We start from the raw sequence: 19742 nt of genomic DNA, 5'->3' as shown, positions 1-19742 counted from the left end.
CACCAGATCTCTGCCCCATCGAGCAGAATTTCACAGGCTTGGGACAGAACTTAAGGTACACGTTTCACGCTTGATAACAGCCAGCTGTGACAAAATACCACATCTAAAAATTGCCAGTTCTGAAACTCGAGGTCATGCAGCCAGAACATCTGCAGTCACATCTAAAGTAGACGGCACAGACATTTTACAATCACTCAAATATGTGATTGGTTAACATGGGCAACCAATGGGCTCAGCAAAGCTGTAGTCTATACTATGGAACTTCACTAAGGGTATGTTCACACTGATATTTTCTTTTAGCCATTTTTGGAGCAGAAACTGAGCGGAAACTCTCCAAATCATCCTCGAAAACTCCAATTCATCATTGGATTTCTGCCAGTTTTTTTTTGCTGTGACTACCTTTCTTTTTAAGTTGTCTTTTGTTGTTTCGCTACTTTTCCGATTTTTACGATAATGTGGCTTTTGCAGATGTTTCAAACAGATTCATTAAATGAAACTTTTTTTTTTTCTTCTCTAAAAAAAACAGTACTCCACTCCTCCACTGGAGCAAAAAATGCATTTTTTTGCAATATGTGTGACTTCTTGAGCTGAAAAGTTGCAAAAACGGTTTAAGGCCGAAAAAAAAGACAATTCTGGGCTTTGCAATAAATTCATGATTTTTTTATGTATTTAGCACAAAAAACATCAGCGAAAACCATAACTCAAAAAAGAAAACTGACTTAAAAAATGCAAAATGATGAATTGGGCCCAAAACTTGGGACCTGATTCATCAAGACATCCCTGTTAATGAATAAAGCGCCGGATTTTCTGGAGACTCTGAAATGTTGTTGCACTAGAATCTGCTGCAAAAATCCAAGGCTGACTCTCTGGGGATATTTTTGCAACTGATTTGCAGTCACAACTATCATGGGCCCAGCTGTATTCAATGGGGCTAATCAGTATGTGGCTAATTATTCACACATGGGGCAAATGGGTAAAAATGTGGTGTTCTCCCTGCAGTCATTTCCCAAAAGTAAGTGAACCATTCCCAGCAGTGCCTCCAGGGGTACAATGCCGAACTGCGATGTTGATGGTATGTGCGTGCTATATTTCTCTGTTATCAGCAATGTCCTTTTTCCTCTGTCTGTGCTACTCCTGCACTTGTATCTGCTGCCTGTTGCACTATGCGAGCTGTAGGACGACTCTCCGGGGACCGCTCTGCAATTCTTTACATAACTGTCATCAGCACCTGCTGTAACCAGATCCCATATCCACGCAATGTGTTGTTTTTTTTTTTAAATTAAACTATGTGCAAAATAGTCTACACATATAGCCTGTAACCATTATTACATACACTGCAATAGCAAGGAGCGAATCAATTCGCAGAACCCTGGGTCCAGGTCAGTATTCCGTAGCCACTGGACGGGAGTCCTGCGAACTGCCTCTAACCTGCCAGCTCTTCTGATTAGCCGGCCTGGTGCATAATCATCATCGTTGCGGTGTGAGTAGCCAGATTGGACAGTAGGAGTAGGGCTCCCATCTAGTGGCCACAGAATACTGACCGGGCTACTGGACCGAGGTCCTGGGTATTGATTTACACCTATCTCAGACATAACATTGGTTATCGGAACAATGGCGTAACGATCGTGATTGCTTTGAGCGCGGGAGGGGGCCCCACTGACCCCACCGCCTATTTCAGCAGCATGTGCGACCGAGGACGAACATTCAGCTGAAATGAATTGCAGCGCAGAGACCCACTGGGTCCCTGCACCACAGTGCATATCACTGGCCAATCAGAGGCCGGCAGCTGACGTCAACGTGCCAGTCACTGGCCGCGCATAGCCGTGACGTCAGGTGTCGCAAACAGCAGGCATGCCGAAGGCAACTGCTGGCTTCTGTGTCAACTATAGAAGAGAAAGCTGTGTGTCATGGGAGCGGGGGAAGGTGAGAAGAATTGGGGTTTTCTTATATGTATTGGAGAATAATGATAGAATGGGAAACATTATTACAGAATGGGCCCCGGAGCTAGGACATTATACCAGGAAGGGGCCCAGGATGGGGGACATTATTACTGGAAGGGGACGTTACTGTAAGGGGGCCAGGATGATAGACATTGTTACTGGAAGGGGCCCAGGTTGGGGGACATTATTACTGTAAGGGGGCCAGGATGATGGACATTGTTACTGGAAGGGGCCCAGGTTGGGGGACATTACTAGAAGGGACCTAGGTTGGGGGACATTATAGCGGGATGGGGCACAGTACATCTGGATGGGAGACATTATTACTGGAAGGGCCCCAAGATGGGGACATTATACCAGGAAGGGGCCCATGACTTTGGACATTACTGGAAGGGGCTCAGTATGGGAAACATTCTTAACGGAAGGGTCACAGGATGTTGGACATAATTACTGGAAGGGGGGCACTAGTACAGGATACCCCCTTTATTACATTGTGGGGGGGGGCAATACTTGTCATATTAGGATTTAGAACGCTACAAGGACTATTACGTCTGGCTAACATGTAGGTGGGGGCCCATTGGACTCTAGTTACTGCTAACTAGGGGTGGAAAATATTAGGTGGAAAGTAAAGAGTCAGGTTTCAAAATTAATTTATTGGAAGAAGAAAAATGTAAAAATTGGCGAGCGTACGGAGCTGAGCGATTTCTGAGCGGGGTCAGACGGTGATGGCTGGACGTCTAGGAGGCAGGTCTTGTGGGTGGTCCCAGTCCCGTATGTAGTGGTTGGTATCTACCAAAAGTTGTCCAAGGAAAGTTAATGGGTGACCGGGTCATGTAATCCACCTCAGAGTCTCTGCCGCTGCTCCTAGTGTCTGATTGGCTGCTAGACATCACCACTGCAGTCAATCGGTGAACTCTGCGCCTTGTGCTGTCAACCCCTGAGCTCAGTGATTGACTGCAGTGCTGAAGACATGACTTCAGCTCTGCAGCTAACAGAGCAGTGCTGAAGACTGGACGCTGGATGATATGTGACTGTGTTAGGTTGGAACACCTCTTTATTCATATAGTTATAATAGTGTTTCAGTTGCACTACAACTTGCAGCGTGCATATATCTGTATTACTAATTTTTTTGCATGATTTATAGTGTGTATGGTGTCCGCATTCCTCACTGCTCTCCAGAGGTCAGAACACTGTAAATAACCTCATCCAACATGGCCGCGCAGCAGCTCCTCGCTGCCACAGCGCATGCGTAAAGACTACAGCAGTACCTCAGGAATTTTTCTTTTAGATTGCATCAGACACGCCCCGCCCACTGTCAAATCTCCCCTCGCTGATTGGTACACGTCTGGCCACGAGACCAAGGCGCGACCAATCCTCGCCGGACACACACTGTTATGGTTACCAGAACGTGGCTATATAAGTCAGAGCGCACTCGCTCCGCGTTCACATACACTGCTTGCCTGTCTGTGCGTAAAACGGAACTAGCGGGTGTAAAGGCTTGTTGGCCGGAAGTGGCGCGTCTGTGATCCAGGATGGCGGACGGAGACGTGACATTGGTGATCCGCAGTCCCAGCTTAAAGCAGGAGGAGCGGGAGGTGACGGCTCCGCGCAGCTTCACCGTTCGGAATCTAAAGTCGCAGTTGAGACGGGAGCTGCCCGGACATCCGGTAGGAACGGAACCCCCCACCTTAACACCCCCAGAGGGAGGGGCTCCTGATTGCATCAGTGTTATTGACCCTGCACCCCCAGAGTGGCTGTGGGACTACAAGTCACAGCAAAGCTTATTGCTGCTGAGGACTTCACCAGCTGCTGCGGCCCTGACACTGATCAGTTATCTGGTGCTCGCTGTTATCAGCCACTCGGTTGTTCACATAGAATGATAACGCTTCTAAAATGACAGAAACACGTCCTTTAACCCCTTACTTACTGGGTGATATTTTTTTTTCTGGGTCCCCCTCTTAATTTTATTCTTCCTCACTTCTTCCAAGAGCGTTTAACTTTTTTTTTTTGTTTGTTTTACCCATGTGACCAGGAGAAAAAAAGCAATTCTGTGTGTGTGTGTATATATATATATATTTCTTTTTTTTTGGGGGGGGGGGGATTGTCTATTGCGCTCTTGGTGCGTCATTATGACGTGGTGATGTTCTCCGGGACACTTACACTTTTTCTAAATTTTAGTATTGAAAAATAAAATATATTAAAAGAGAAAAACTTTGGTTTGCGTCACCTGTATGTCGTGTCATGTAGAATTTTTTTTTTTATTGCTAACACAATGGGTATATCTGTTTTTTAGGGTTATTTTATTTTATTTTTTTTCTATTGTATTATTTAGGGGTGCATAGCAGCAATTGAAAACCTGGTACTTTTAGCGTTTAACTGCTTTGATAACAATTTTTAGTTGGGCCAGTACCAATTTTTATTTAATATTTTAGACTTTTGGCTAAAGGGTGGATATATAAATGTATTATTATTATTTATTATAATATATATATATATAATATATATATATATATATATATATATATTTTTTTTTGTTATAAAATATAATTAAAAAAATAAAACTATAATATAAAATATAACAAAAAATATGATAATATAAAATATATTTTTAGTCTTATTTTATATATAAAATACTTTTAGTTCCTTGTAGTATTGCAGTGTTTTACAAAGTTGACGTGTACTAACATGGCAGTTACTGGGAGGGAATTTCAATAGGCCCCCAGTCATGGTAACAGATCCGCACCATACAACGGGGTCCTTTTAAATGCCGCACTTCCGTTATTCCATGGCATTTACGGTGTTACATTTTTGGAATCGGTGATAGTTCTTGTGGCATCGGTTAAGCTGTGTGCCCACGATGCGTTTTTTAAGCGTTTCCGCAGCGGCAAAAACGCTGCAGAAACGCTTAAAAAACGCTTGATAGAAGGCCTGCCATGTTCCCCAATGATAATCCGCGTGTGCTGTGCACATGCTGTGGAAATTTCCGCTGCGGATTATCATTGCGGAAAAAAACGCCGCACTACCAATTATTTTGCGGAAGTGCTGCGTATTCGCCGCCATTGACTTGCATTGGAACGCATGGAATCTGCATCACTGTATATGTAGATGCACATTCCACGCGTTCTAATGTGCGGATGGTACCCGGGTCTAGAGGACAGGAGACTCTCCTCCAGACTCGGGTACCATAGAAAACTGTAAAAAAAAAAAAAAAAAAAAAAAAGAATAAAATAAATTATACTTTCCTTCTGGCGGCCCCCGATGTCCTTGTCTTCGCTTGCCGGCAGATCGCGATGGACTGAAGGACCTGCGCTGACGTTATAGTCATGTGACGGGTCACGCAATGCTGATGTCGGCAGGTCCTTCAGTGTACCGCGATCTGCTGGCAGCCAGGACCGAGCGAAGCAAGACTCCGGGGGCCATCGGAAGGTAAGTATAGATTTATTTTTTTATTTTTAACCTTTCTTTGGGGTCACACTATATAAATCCATGCCTTGTGCATGGATTTATATAGTGTGACCAAGTTGTCAAGCACTTTTCCAAGTGATGCTAAAATCGCTTGGAAAGCGCTTGACAACCCGCATGCGGAAATGCATGTGAAGAACGCTTCACATCCGCATGTCCCTGGCAGGAAAAACACATGTACAATCCGCATGTACAATCCGCATGCGTTTTTTCTGCCAGGGAGATGCAGAAACGCTCAGGAAAAATCCGGAGCATTTCTGCATCGTGGGCACATGGCCTTACACTCTGGTGCCGGCTATGTAACACATAGATGCCCCATTAGTTCCCAGTCATTAGTTTGTGCTATTAGGTGACAGTGGAGAGAGTCAAGTAGTTGCTCCTGGTATTGTGATGATCTATGCATGGATCAGTGGGACGACATATGGCTGCAGGACTGCACTGGACTTTCTGAGAATCCATCTTTTGCCCCGAGGCCGGAGTCTTCTGGAACTATAGATCTTTGGTTGCGTCCTGTCTTTGGATGTAACATATACCCTTCCCCCCACCCCTGTCTTTGGCTGCAGCACTCATATGTAAACAATCATTGACCACCTTGGTCACAGGCTGTACTATTGGCATGACTGATCAGCGATGGGAGCCATGATGCCAGGAGTTGGTCATGTGACCATTGTAGCCACTTATTGCTTACATGTGGCCGGCTCATGACTGCTGCAGCCACAGACTGGGAGCACACAGGAGGGGCAGCGCTGGGGCCCTAGGAAAATGTAAAGCCTCCTCCATATGAATCTTTGGATCAGATTACGGAATCTGATGGTTTAGGGCAGGGGTCTCAAACACGCGGGCCGCATGCGGCCCCTGAGGCTGCTTTATGCGGCCCGCAGGCACAGACCCCTTGACGATCCCGACCTGGTCCAGGAGGAGCCGCCGACAGCAGCGCTGCATTGCCGCACAGAGACTGTTTCCCAGCACTGCATTTCCAAGGCCAGCCGCTGGCCAATCAGAGGCCAGCAGCTGATATCTGCGTGTCGGCGCAGCGAGTATGACGTCATTGCCATATGCAGATGTCAGCTGCTGGCCTCTGATTGGCCGGCAGCTGGCATTGGAAATGCAGTGCTGGGAGACAGTCTCTGTGTGGCAATGCAGCGCTGCTGTCGGCGGCTCCTCCTGGACCAGGTCGGGATCGTCAAGGGGTCGGACTCTGTGGTGCCTGCGGGCCACATCTGCAGGAAGGCCGCCGAGGGAACGGAGGACAGGTGAGAATCATCTTTTTTTTTTTTCTATTTTATGTGTGTGAAGAACAGCACAGGGGGCACAGAGCCACAACATGGGGACCGGGATGGGGCACAGAGCCACAAGAGGGGACCTGGATAGGGCACATAGCCACAAGAGGGGACCTGGATGGGGCACATAGCCACAGGATGGGGACCTGGATGGGGCACAGAGCCTCAAGATGTGGACCTGGATGGGGCACATAGCCACAAGATGGGGACCTGGATGGGGCACATAGCCACAAGATGGGGACCTGGATGGGGCACATAGCCACAGGATGGGGACCTGGATGGGGCACAGAGCCTCAAGATATGGACCTGGATGGGGCACATAGCCACAAGATGGGGACCTGGATGGGGCACATAGCCACAAGATGGGGACCTGGATGGGGCACAGAGCCACAAGATGGGGACCTGGATGGGGCACATAGCCACAGGATGGGGACCTGGATGGGGCACAGAGCCTCAAGATGTGGACCTGGATGGGGCACATAGCCACAAGATGGGGACCTGGATGGGGCACATAGCCACAAGATGGGGACCTGGATGGGGCACAGAGCCTCAAGATGTGGACCTGGATGGGGCACATAGCCACAGGATGGGGACCTGGATGGGGCACAGAGCCTCAAGATATGGACCTGGATGGGGCACAGAGCCACAAGATGGGGACCTGGATGGGGCACATAGCCACAAGATGGGGACCTGGATGGGGCACATAGCCACAAGATGGGGACCTGGATGGGGCACAGAGCCACAAGATGGGGACCTGGATGGGGCACAGAGCCACAAGATGGGGACCTGGATGGGGCACAGAGCCACAAGATGGGGACCTGGATGGGGCACAGAGCCACAAGATGGGGACCTGGATGGGGCACAGAGCCACAAGATGGGGACCTGGATGGGGCACAGAGCCACAAGATGGGGACCTGGATGGGGCACAGAGCCACAAGATGGGGACCTGGATGGGGCACAGAGCCTCAAGATATGGACCTGGATGGGGCACATAGCCACAGGATGGGGACCTGGATGGGGCACAGAGCCTCAAGATATGGACCTGGATGGGGCACAGAGCCACAAGATGGGGACCTGGATGGGGCACATAGCCACAAGATGGGGACTTGGATGGGGCACAGAGCCACAAGATGGGGACCTGGATGGGGCACATAGCCACAAGATGGGGACCTGGATGGGGCACATAGCCACAAGATGGGGACCTGGATGGGGCACATAGCCACAAGATGGGGACCTGGATGGGGCACATAGCCACAAGATGGGGACCTGGATGGGGCACAGAGCCACAAGATGGGGACCTGGATGGGGCACAGAGCCACAAGATGGGGACCTGGATGGGGCACAGAGCCACAAGATGGGGACCTGGATGGGGCACAGAGCCACAAGATGGGGACCTGGATGGGGCACAGAGCCACAAGATGGGGACCTGGATGGGGCACAGAGCCACAAGATGGGGACCTGGATGGGGCACAGAGCCACAAGATGGGGACCTGGATGGGGCACAGAGCCACAAGATGGGGACCTGGATGGGGCACAGAGCCACAAGATGGGGACCTGGATGGGGCACAGAGCCACAAGATGGGGACCTGGATGGGGCACAGAGCCACAAGATGGGGACCTGGATGGGGCACAGAGCCACAAGATGGGGACCTGGATGGGGAACATAGCCACAAGATGGGGACCTGGATGGGGCACAGAGCCACAAGATGGGGACCAGAGCCACAAGATGGGGACCTGGATGGGGAACATTAGTACAAGATGGGCGCCAGAATGTGGAACGTTGCCACAGGATGGGGACCTGGATGGGGCACATAGCCACAGGATGGGGACTTGGATGGGGAACATTACTACAAGATGTTTTCCATTATTACTATATGATGCTAATTGTAAGACAATATTACTGTATGTGGCCAATTGGGGGAAATAAAATTGTAAAAAAAATAAAATAAAGCATGAAAAAATATTGGGCACTAAAAATGCTGTTTTATATGTAAACTAAAGTAAACACAAAAAAGTGCACGTTTATTATCGCCACATCCATAACGACCCAAGCCATAAAAAAATAAACACGGCAAAAATGTTCAAAAGGTGTATACAAAAAAAATGGTATCACTAAAAATGTCACATTGAACAAAGAATGCGGCCCCCCAAATTCAAATTTTTTTCCATGTGCGGCCCATATACCCAGCAGAGTTTGAGACCCCTGGTTTAGGGGGTGGTCTTAACTTCCATACTTGGTACAACCCCTTTATCTCCTATCCATACGTAAGGGGATAGCTTCCCGATCTCTGGGGGTCTCACTGCTGGGACCCCCACTGATCTCGAGAACCATGGTTCTTGGCCTCGTGGCTATGCACACTAACACTGCAGTCGTTCTTATGGTAGTCCCGAAGTCGGCGCTCACTTTGGAAATCAATGGAGCAGCAGTGCACATGAATTCTCCAGATTGGTGGGGGTCCCAGCAATCCAATCCCCAAAGATTGGGACATTTTCTCTTATCAATGGATGGGGCATAACTTACAAACTTTTTAATTAGTGCCTGGTGACTCTCTGCAGGTTGCAGGGTGATGCCCGGATTACTGGATCAGTCTGGTGCTGCCTGTAGGTGACGCATGAGAGAAGAATAACGTTGGCTGCGACTGCTGATCACTGGTTAGATATAAAGAATGAGGAAGTGACCGAACAAGCTGCTGGAAAAACCCCGTAATCTCCCAGCCTCTGATTATCCCCATGAGGGGGGTCCTAGAGATCACTGACCCCCGCCCTCCCGTGCTGTAGTTACACTTCTTAGCTGGTACAATACTAACTTCTGTTCTTTTCTTCTATCTGCAGATGGAGCAAGAACAGCGTCTGATCTATTCGGGAAAGCTGCTCCCCGACCATCTGAGACTAGATGAAGTCCTGTCCAAGGTAAATATCTGCTGACCAGGCGTCGGTGTTGGCGCAACTTCAATTAATCTTTCACAGTTTGTGAACTCTGACAACTGTAATATACTTTGTTTTTGCTTTGCAGGAAGCTCGGCATGTATTGCATCTTGTTTGCTCCATTAGAAGTGCTGTGCAGAACCAGGTAGTGTTATTATTTTATTTTAATACTTCTTTTTGTGAAACTTAATGCAGTTCCAAGCACTTTATTATGTACCCAGCTGCCTTGATAACCCAATGACTCAATGTAGTCATAGTACCCTGAGGATGGGGTGATAGTCATCTGAACTATTCGGAGAGGGGTAGACCGCACATCAAAATTCTATAAAGTGTTTTATCATTTCAGTGCAGGATTCACAGCTACACAGTTCAGCCCACGTGTATAATACCCTCTGTGCTGCTACTGAATATGTGCTACATAGAGACAGAAGAGCAGATGCCTGTGTGCTGGGTATAGAAGACATTATAGCAGCTAATCTCCACTTTCTAGTCCGGGACAAACTTCAGGATACAAGTCCTATGATAGCCAGAAATGATCCCTCCTCATTCAGCTTATTCTGAAATGACGGCCACACTTAAATACTGTTCAGTGCTGCACCACTTTGCATAGAACAAAGATGCAAATTTTCCTAAAGGGTTGCACTAGCTCTTGGTATAAAATCCCCTAATGTCACTGGGCTTTTTCTCTAATTATCTTAATTGTTTTCAGACTCAAGAAAGCAAACCACAGCCTACAGCCGGCACGTCGGGCACGCCCAGCCACTCCGCTCCTCAGGTGGAGGGCATCAGGCAGCGGATTGTCCCTCAGTGTTCTCCTGCGGCACAGACAGACACACCCAGGTACTTATGTCACATTCTGGTGACGCAGATTATTGCTCATTCCGGTTAAACAGATTACTGCTACGTTTTAGAACAGAGACTGACATCATCTTCTCTTTTTCTTTAAAGGTCCGAGGAAGTAAATACTTCTTCTTTCTCCCCGTACTCGGTGTACAGCCCTCAGCAGATCATATGGCTGCAGCAGATGTATGCCAGACAGTACTATATGCAGTAGTAAGTATCTGATGGTGCCATCCAGTTGCTATGGGGTCCCGGGGGGAGTGTTAATTGCTTTACTTATGAGATTAGTGGTGAATTTTTGTAACTTCTTGTTCTTGCCTATAGCTATGCTGCCGCCGCTGCTACCGCCTCTAGTCCTCCTTCCCAGAGAAGACAGGAGATACCTGTTGTACCACCTGCGGCTCCGGACCCTTTGCCCCATCCTTTCCCTGCTGCCAACCAGGCTCCGAATCCAGAAGCTCCAGCTCCAGTCAATCCAGGAGCTAATCCAAACCTACGTATGAACGCTCAAGGAGGCCTGGTGGAGGAAGAAGACGACTTCAACAGAGACTGGTTGGACTGGGTGTACACGGCTGCACGCTTCTCAATATTCCTCAGTATCCTCTACTTTTACTCCAGCCTGAGTCGATTCATGATGGTCCTGGGCGCCATGATCCTGATGTATCTGTGAGTATCCTATATGGAAATCGCCTAGAAAGCCATAAAGTTTTCTAAAATGTGAAGTTATACCCAACTTCTGTTTCGGGGATCACACTTTTTTGTTTGGATGAGTCTGGGTTTGGTGAAAGCCAGGAGAACGTTACCTGATTGACTGCATTTTGATGGAGGAGGGATTTTGCTATGGGGATGTTTTTCAGGGTTCAGTCTCAGCCCCTTAGATGTGAAGCCCCCCAGAATCTATTAAATGTGATCTACAGAGCTCAGATCAAAGCTGATTTCATTTATTTTATTTTAGCCACACAGCAGGATTGTTTCCCTTCAGACAAAGACCCCAACAGGAAGCTGCAGCCCCCGTCCAACAACCTGTCCCAAACCACCAGGATCCAAACAACAACCTGCAGGTAAGCTGCTTGTGTTCTTGCTGGCATCTTCTAACTCATTGGGAGAAGAAATAATTGGAATATTTAGCCTTTTTATTTTTCAAAAGATTTCTTAAAGACAACTGGAAACTTGTTACTTTGGACAATTGTGCCTTCAATTTTTTTTTTTTTTTTTTGCTGACATAATTATTTTCCCACTACATTTAAACCTAAGATAAAAACTAAATGAGCATATACCCTATAGTAAGGGACTAGTAATAGTACATGTAGATAATGGGGGGACTTGGTTAACACTATTTTGATTAAAAAAAAAAGCCACCTCACCACAAAAAGGTGCACCCAATCGGGACGGTCCTATCCTCTAATATTAAAACCTTATCTTGTGTCAGCCTACCTCAATGTAGATGGGGCAGAGAAGGAACGGGGCCCGACTGTTCAGACACCCGCCCATAGGAGATGTATAGATAAAATGTCTAGCTCAAAAAGGGGCAGCCACAGTACAAAAAAACTACAGCAAAACCAAAGAAATGAGCCGGAGAATAAGTTGCTATAAATGCAATGTGTAAGAGTATGTTCACACAGTGGCCATTTAAAAGACAGATAAAAAAAAAAAAAATGAGCATGAACACTATAAGTGAATAGTAACAGTACATGTATATAACATGGGGTACTTGGTTAACAGTATTTTGATCAAAAAAGCGTAAAAGCCATCACACCGCAACGAGGTGTACCCAAGCGGATCCCTCCTGTAAAAGGAGTCATCCAGCCTTAAAAAAACAAAAAACACACAGATGTGGCAAAATAAAAAAATATCTATACTTACTGATTCGTTTACTATCTACAATCTGTCTACTAGTGATGGCCGCAGCGGTCACTTGCGGTGAGGCCAGTAGTAGGGACTATTTTACATTAACCCTGTCCATTTCCGATTAACCAGTTTTACCCTTTACTGTGTTACATATGATTACCGAAGCCTTCTTTCTCTGCAGGAAAATGATCCCACCGAAGAAGACGTGGTCAACGAGCCTGTGGCTGCTCCGCTACCGCCAAATTCATTTGTATTTACGGCCTGGGTATTTTTCAAAACTTTTTTTGCTTCTTTGATTCCTGAAGGACCCCCAGCCGCGGTTCAGTGATGTCGGAATAATAAGGACTTCGTTCGGACTTCGAGCCGCATGCTTCTAGTCTTCCATCCTCCTACGTCGCCGAGTACTGGCCTGATCCAGGGACTGATGCTTTGTAGTGATCCGAGGAAGATTATCTGAGATGGATTTCCTACTTAACTGTTTTATACCAGTCCAAAGAGGTGTATGCAATTCTAAATCTGAGCAGACCCCCTCTACCCCCTCTGCTCGTGTAATTTGATTCCTTGTGGAATGTCTGGATAATTTACACTAATTGTAGTGTTGAGGTTTACAAACCGTAACCCGTCTAGCATACCGGCCAGTCTCTGTCGGCTGCAGATCAGACTTTACTGTTATCGGTATGCTACTTTGCATTTCAAAATATTTTTTTCGTTGTGCCCATATTTCATGCACAAGCCTGCACTTTAGGGAATACTTTCAATAAATTGAAATGCTTTGTATGGTGTTTAATTGCTCTGTTTATTGACGTGGATGTAGCGTCCCCTGGGGCTACGATGCTTAGCATTACGCTAATACATGTGGTCACTATACAGCTCTAGATTAAAGGGAACCTGTCATCAGATTCGTGCTGCACAAACCAGATGGCATGGAGCTGGCACTGGCCGTGTATGTTTTACTCTGAAACGGCAATACTAAGTAGATCCTGAAAACATGATCTGGAGTTGGGGACATCTGAACAAGGAACTAAGAGAAGATCTGCTCTCCTGGGAGAATAAAGATCAAAATTGCATGGAAGTCTTGTAGTATAGCAAGTCCTAGATACAGAAAAATGGAAATTCCTGCAAGGTGAATCCTTAAAATAGTAATTTTATTGTTTATAGAATAACCAATCATATCTACTGAACAATACATAATCCTGGGCTCCCAGGAAGGAGAAGGGAAAGGTTTCCTTCCTGCCACTCACTTATTTTGACAAGAAACTATGGAAGTCAATATTAAGTAAGTGCACGTGCTGTACTATAATTTATCTACATGGACATAATTGCCTAGAACCATTAGCAGACTGGTTCTCAAAGTACATGTCAATTAAAGAGAACCCGTCAGCACGATTTTGTAAAGGTATGGCTGTAATGGAGCTTTAATAATGATTAAATTGATACCTTTGAAGAAATCCGCTTTGTGGTTCTGCATTAATCACCATTTGAAGTTTCCTGCGAATTAGTTTTTGGTGCACAGGGGCTGGACTGTGCACTGGATCTTCTTCTTGTCTGCGATTTTTTTTTTTTTTTTTTTTTTTTTTTTTTTTTTTTTTTTTTTTTTTTTCCTTCCTGGCTCCACCGCCTGCATCCGGTCTGCGATTTATTTTTTTTTCCCTCTGCTCTGCGATTTCCCCTGCCCTTCCGCCTGCTGCCGGTCTGTGAATGAGCTGCCTCCTCTGTTTGAAACTTCAGCAGTGACTTATCGGTCACCGATCAGAGACAGGCAGAGGGGCCAGGGTATCGCAGACAGGGAGGAGAAGACCCAGTGCACAGTCCGGCCCCTGTGCACCGAAAACTTCAAATGGTGATTAAAGAACAACATAATCGACCCAATTCTCTGGGATGAGAGAATTAATGGCCGTCTGCACCTGCCCCAAGTCTCATTCTCTCTCATATACTCACATTGAGAAGTGACTGCCGGCTCATCTAGCAAATACCGGACTAATCTGGCAGGTCACAACTAGCAGAAGACGACCGGAGCAGTACTGCGAACAGTAGAAAGCAGTGGTTGGTAAGGCTAAAACTATGGGCAGGAAACATTTGTCACTGAAACCACTCTGGGGATACAATAAAGCACCACTCTGACATTTTTCTTCATGAAAACATCCCCTGTATTTGCAATGGCAAAGTCTACATAGAAGTTCTGGGCAGCCTGGTGAAAGTTGGGAGGTCGTTTTTTTTTTTTAAAGTTTTAGGTCATGTTCTCACATACACAAATACTGCTCTCCAACCCCATGCCACTGGGGTCTACTCCACAATATTCAATTGCAATCTGCTGCTATTATGGGTTTGTTTTTTTGTGATTCCCGATCCTTTTGTTCTCCCAGGAGATATATAGGCTAAGCAGTCATATGTATGCAGGACAACATTTAAGTTACATCTTAGTATTCCTGCATCTCCAAGGATGTCATGACTAAGGAATAGTGATGAGCGAACGTGCTCTGATAACGTTGAGCATGCTCAGGTGCTCACCCAGTGTCTTCGGTGTGCTCAATAAATATGTTCGAGTCCCTGCGGATACATGTATCGCGGTTGTTAGACAGCCCCAGCATATGCTGGGATGCGTTGGGGCTGTCTAACAGCCGCGAATCATGCAGCCGCAGGGACTCAAACATATCCGAGCACGCCCAAGATACTCTGACAACACCCGAGCATGCTCAACGTTATCCGAGCACGTTCACTCATCACTACTAAGGAATAGTGATGAGCGAGTATGTTCTGTTAACCCTTTCGCCGAGTATGCTCGGGCCGAGCTCCGAGTATTTACAGCTGTTCGGTGATATGTTTGAATCACTCCCGTGTGCATGATTTGCGACTGTTTGACAGATTTATTACAAGTGAGGAATGTCTATTTCTTACACATTCCTCACATATAATAAAGCTGTCAAACAGTCACAAATCATGCACACGGGAGCGATTCAACCATATCACCGAACAGCTGTAAATACTCGGAGCTCGCCCGAGCATACTCTGAACAGAACATACTCGCTCAACCCTACTAAGGAACCTTTGTGGTCCAAAAGTAGATCAGAATAAACATAGCCCTGGCCTCGAATGTGAAACTGTAGTCCGCTCATTAAATCGCTCTAACCTGTACAATACCTGGTCATGTGCATACAAACGTGATCATAAGTTCGCTAGTGAGAAAGTCGCCCAAATGTAAATGGACTTAAACACTCTCTTGTGTTTTTGGCCTTAGTAACGTTTGGGAGTGTTGTTTTTTTCTGACTTTTGCAATATATCTCAATCCTCTGCTGTGTGTTACCTCATGTGAAATCTGCATTGTACCTCCATGTTATTTGCAATGCTCTGCAGCTAATTACTGATATATATATATATATATATGTCATTCACCTATGTTGTTCAATCCATGATACTTTAAGGTCATCGCACTTACTTTAACAGTTTATGATCCATGTTGAGTTTCCAGTCTGTTTTCTTTATGCTGTTTTATTGTCTCCTGTTGTCTTAAGCTAGTTGATTGATTGCTGACGAGTTAAATCTGTGTAGATCTTAGCAGATATGTCCCTATATATTGAGGCATAGTCAAGGGGCAGCATTTATGCATATAGCATTTATTCATACTTTATCGAAGTGCCATAGTTTATCAAAGTGCCATGGCAGTTAGATATGGCAGTTGGACAGGGCAGGAGACAGGTAAGACATGCAAGACAATTAAACAAACTTGCCTCCAAGTCATCTGTTGTACAAACAGTATTCACCATTTGTATTTGTGCCATTTACGTTCTGGCTGCTACAATCATCCACATTCACCATTCTTTCACAAATTCTGCACACTTGATATTAACCCCTCTCTCCTCTCCTATGTACAGCTGTCATGCTCTCTTCACAATGTTATACCAGGCAGATCCATTCATTCCCACCATGCAACACTGGAAACGCTCTCACAAATCACTCAACCATCTGCTCACTCTCTGTATCTTCCTTCTCTTAGTCGCAGGTGATATTTCTCCTAATCCAGGACCCTCCAGTAATAATAACACTTACCCTTTCCCTGTTACATTCAGAAACTTTGCTAATCTCATTAATATTCCCTGCATATCGTCTGTCTCATTCAGCTGTGCCCTTTGGAATGTGCGCTCAGCATGTAATAAACTCTCTTACATCCATGACTTTTTCCTCTCTAATTCCCTCAACCTTCTGGCTCTCACCGAAACCTGAATCCAGCAGTGGGACACCACCGCTCTGCTGCTCTCTCATATGGTGGCCTACACTTCTCTCATACCCCGAGACCTCACAACAGATCAGGTGGAGGTGTTGGTCTGCTTCTTTCAACAAAATGTACTTTTCAGGTTATCCCCCAGTACCCTCCCTTATCTTCCCTTCTCTTGAGGTCCACACAGTCAGACTCTACCAGTCCTTCTCCCTGCGAGTGGCGGTTGTCTATCGCCCTCCAGGTCCCCCCCGTCAATTCCTGGATCACTTTGCTGCCTGGCTTCCAAATTTTCTATCCTGTGACATCCCCAATCTACACCCTCTCATGTCCCGACTCTGCATTGAAGCATTATAACGAAATATTGCTATGCGCCCTGGATGAAGCCGCACCTCCTACACAAAGAACAATTCGGCATAGACTGCGACAACCCTGGCACACGCCTCAAACACGTCTTCTCCAGCAGTGCTCCAGGTGCGCTGAACGGCTGTGGAGAAAATCTAATCTGCCCGAAGATTTCCTCCATTATAAATTCATGCTGAAAACATATATAACTCTGCCCTTCACCTCTCCAAACAAACCTACTTTAACAACTTCATCATCTCACTTTCCAATAACCCTATACGCCTCTTTGACACGTTTCATTCTCTCCTCAATCAAACAGCACAGGCCCCGATCACCGACCTCAGTGCTGACGATCTGGCCAATTATTTCAAAGAAAAAATTGACCATATCCGACAGGAAATTTTCTCCCAATCCCCAAATGTTATGTGTTCCCATCTAATCCGCTATCTCACAGACAACTCTCTTCTTGACCCTTTACAATCTGGTTTCCGCTCTTTACATTCTACTGAAACTGCCCTCACTAAAGTCTCTAATAATCTACTAACAGCTAAATCTAATGGTCACTACTCCCTGCTGATTCTCCTGGATCTCTCTGCAGCATTCGACACTGTGGATCACCAGCTCCTCCTCACTATGCTCCGCACTATTGGCCTCAAGGACACTGTTCTCTCCTGGTTCTCCTATCTCTCTGACCGCTCCTTCTCGGTTTCTTTTGCCGGCTCCTCCTCCTCCTCTCTCCTTCCCCTTACTGTCGGGGTTCCTCAAGGATCAGTCCTAGGCCCCCTTCTTTTCTCCTTATACACCGCTCCCATTGGACAAACAATCAGCAGATTCGGTTTTCAGTACCATCTCTATGCTGATGACACCCAATTATACACCTCTGCTCCGGACATCACCCCTGCATTACTACAAAAGACCAGTGATTGTCTTTCTGCTGTGTCTAACATTATGTCCTCCCTCTGTCTAAAACTGAATCTGTCAAAAACTGAACTACTCGTCTTTCCTCCCTCCACTAACCTACCTGTGCCCGATATTGCCATTTCCGTTTGTGGCTCAACCATTACTCCCCAGCAACAAGCCCGCTGTCTTGGGGTCATTTTTGATTCAGATCTTTCCTTCCCTCCTCACATCAAATCACTCGCTCGTTCATGTCATCTACACCTCAAAAACATTTCAAGAATCAGGACTTTTCTCACCTTTGAGAGAAAAACTCTTACTGTCGCTCTTATTCATTCTCGTCTGGGCTACTGCAACTCTCTACTAATCAGTCTCCCTCTTACTAAACTTTCCCCTCTCCAATCATTCCTTAACGCAGCAGCCAGGATCATATTCCTCGCCAACCGCTACACCGATGCCTCTTCCCTGTGCCATTCATTGCATTGGTTGCCCATCCAATATAGAGTTCAATATAAACTTATAACGCTTACCCACAAAGCACTCCATGCTTCAGTACCCCCCTACATCTCCTCTTTTGTCTCAGTCTATCACCCTACACATGCCCTCCGTTCTGCTAATGACTTAAAACTAAAATCCTCCATAATCCGAACTTCCCACTCCCGTCTCCAAGATTTCTTGCGTGCTGCGCCAATTCTTTGGAATGCACTACCCAGGACAGTTCGATTAATTCCCAATACCCACAGTTTCAAGCGGACCCTAAAAAAAACATTTCTTTAGACTGGCGTATCGCCTCAACACACTATCTGTCCCAGTTTTGGCCCATATTAAAATCTTCAGTTTTAGGTTCTTATCATCCATGCACTTAATAGCCTTGGTCAGGACTGTACACATACTGGCTGGCGACCAGTCCATGTATTATTATTTATCCTATTTAGTATATCAAGGCTGCATTATACAATATATGTACACTTTACCTTTTGTGTCTACCCCATTTCCTCATAGACTGTAAGCTTGCAAGCAGAGCCCTCACTCCTTTCGATATGAGATATGCTTATTCTGTATTAATTGTATAAGTCCCCCCTAAAATTGTAAAGTGCTGCGGAATATGTTGGCGCTATAAAAATATAAATTATTATTATATTTCTGGGAAACACTTTCAATGAACTTTCTTAGAAATTTAAGGAAACAAAATGACCGTAAGTGCACTATGACCATAATCCCATTTAGTTTTTTGCTGCTTTGTAAACTTTAGTAAACTTTGCAGATGTATAATATTCTGTTATTTTGTGTGGCCCATTTCCAGCAATTGTAACAACTGGATATAACCCTGTTCCCCTTCCTAACACAAGGAAATGTGTAGCTTCCTGTGCGAGTTTTTAATTTAACTTTTTGAAGCACTAGAAACAGATCTCACTAGCCGCCTCCGTGCAGAACCATCACCATGTGGCCACTGATCCTCTTCACTATCTACTTTCTGGGAATTTCATCAGCCTGTGAGTTTACGCCATCATCCACCCAAGAGACCGGCATAGTCTGCAGGGTGACAAAGCCGGCAGCATTAGTGTGTAAGTCATTGCATCATCTTCGGCAACCTTTTCATGCTCCACTCCATCACATTATGTATAGCTGATTATCCTTAAAGGGTACCCATCATTTTAATTTGTTATTTAGATGTTTTACATACCTTAGTGTTCTGCCAATTGGTGTCGATACGGCTCCTGAGACCACCAATAGCTCAAAATATTGCACTGATACACTCACTTCTGCATGCAGCCGCACTCAGTTCTTGTATGAGCGTGCACACAGCAGTGTACAGATCCAATGTATATGTATGATCCCATACTCCACTCTGTACAGGCTCATAGAATTTCCAAGAACCCGAAGAAATAGGAAGATTGGGAGGGTGCATAATACCTGCTGTCCATGAATAAGACCTGTCAATATCTGGTAATCAGCCATCAACACCAGTAACACTTATCTTCTCTCTATTCAAAAGTG

At 45.8% G+C, this 19742-nt stretch overlaps 2 protein-coding genes across 2 annotated transcripts in view; both read left to right on the top strand.

The window, feature by feature from the left end:
* Positions 1-3356: 3356 nt before the first annotated feature.
* Positions 3357-13074, top strand: HERPUD1 (homocysteine inducible ER protein with ubiquitin like domain 1). Its single transcript, XM_073659113.1, has 8 exons — positions 3357-3604; positions 9512-9589; positions 9693-9749; positions 10314-10444; positions 10553-10657; positions 10769-11110; positions 11400-11505; positions 12474-13074. The coding sequence occupies exons 1-8, from the start codon at positions 3470-3472 to the stop codon at positions 12618-12620; spliced, it is 1101 nt and encodes a 366-aa protein (XP_073515214.1). The 5' UTR covers positions 3357-3469; the 3' UTR covers positions 12621-13074.
* A 6043-nt stretch (positions 13075-19117) lies between these two features.
* CETP (cholesteryl ester transfer protein) overlaps positions 19118-19742 on the top strand; it is a 36056-nt gene continuing 35431 nt past the window's right edge. Inside the window, exon 1 of the mRNA XM_073659574.1 lies at positions 19118-19309. Within this exon, the coding sequence (XP_073515675.1) occupies positions 19186-19309 (124 nt within the window). The 5' untranslated portion in view covers positions 19118-19185. The remainder of the gene's footprint in view (positions 19310-19742) is intronic.

The sequence above is a fragment of the Phyllobates terribilis genome, unplaced genomic scaffold, assembly GCF_046119375.1.
Source record: "Phyllobates terribilis strain yellow unplaced genomic scaffold, ASM4611937v1 Scaffold_13__5_contigs__length_258822181, whole genome shotgun sequence".
NCBI lineage: Eukaryota > Metazoa > Chordata > Amphibia > Anura > Dendrobatidae > Phyllobates > Phyllobates terribilis.
Note: the sequence above shows the minus strand (reverse complement) of the source record. Positions and strands in the feature narration are given on the sequence as shown.

Excerpts from the sequence above, each read along its gene's own strand:
- HERPUD1 (XM_073659113.1), top strand. The coding sequence starts at position 3,470 with ATGGCGGACGGAGACGTGACATTGGTGATCCGCAGTCCCAGCTTAAAG. Across the intron at positions 9,590-9,692 it reads TAGATGAAGTCCTGTCCAAG|GAAGCTCGGCATGTATTGCA; the intron begins GTAAATATCTGC and ends TTTGCTTTGCAG. Across the intron at positions 11,506-12,473 it reads ATCCAAACAACAACCTGCAG|GAAAATGATCCCACCGAAGA; the intron begins GTAAGCTGCTTG and ends CTTTCTCTGCAG.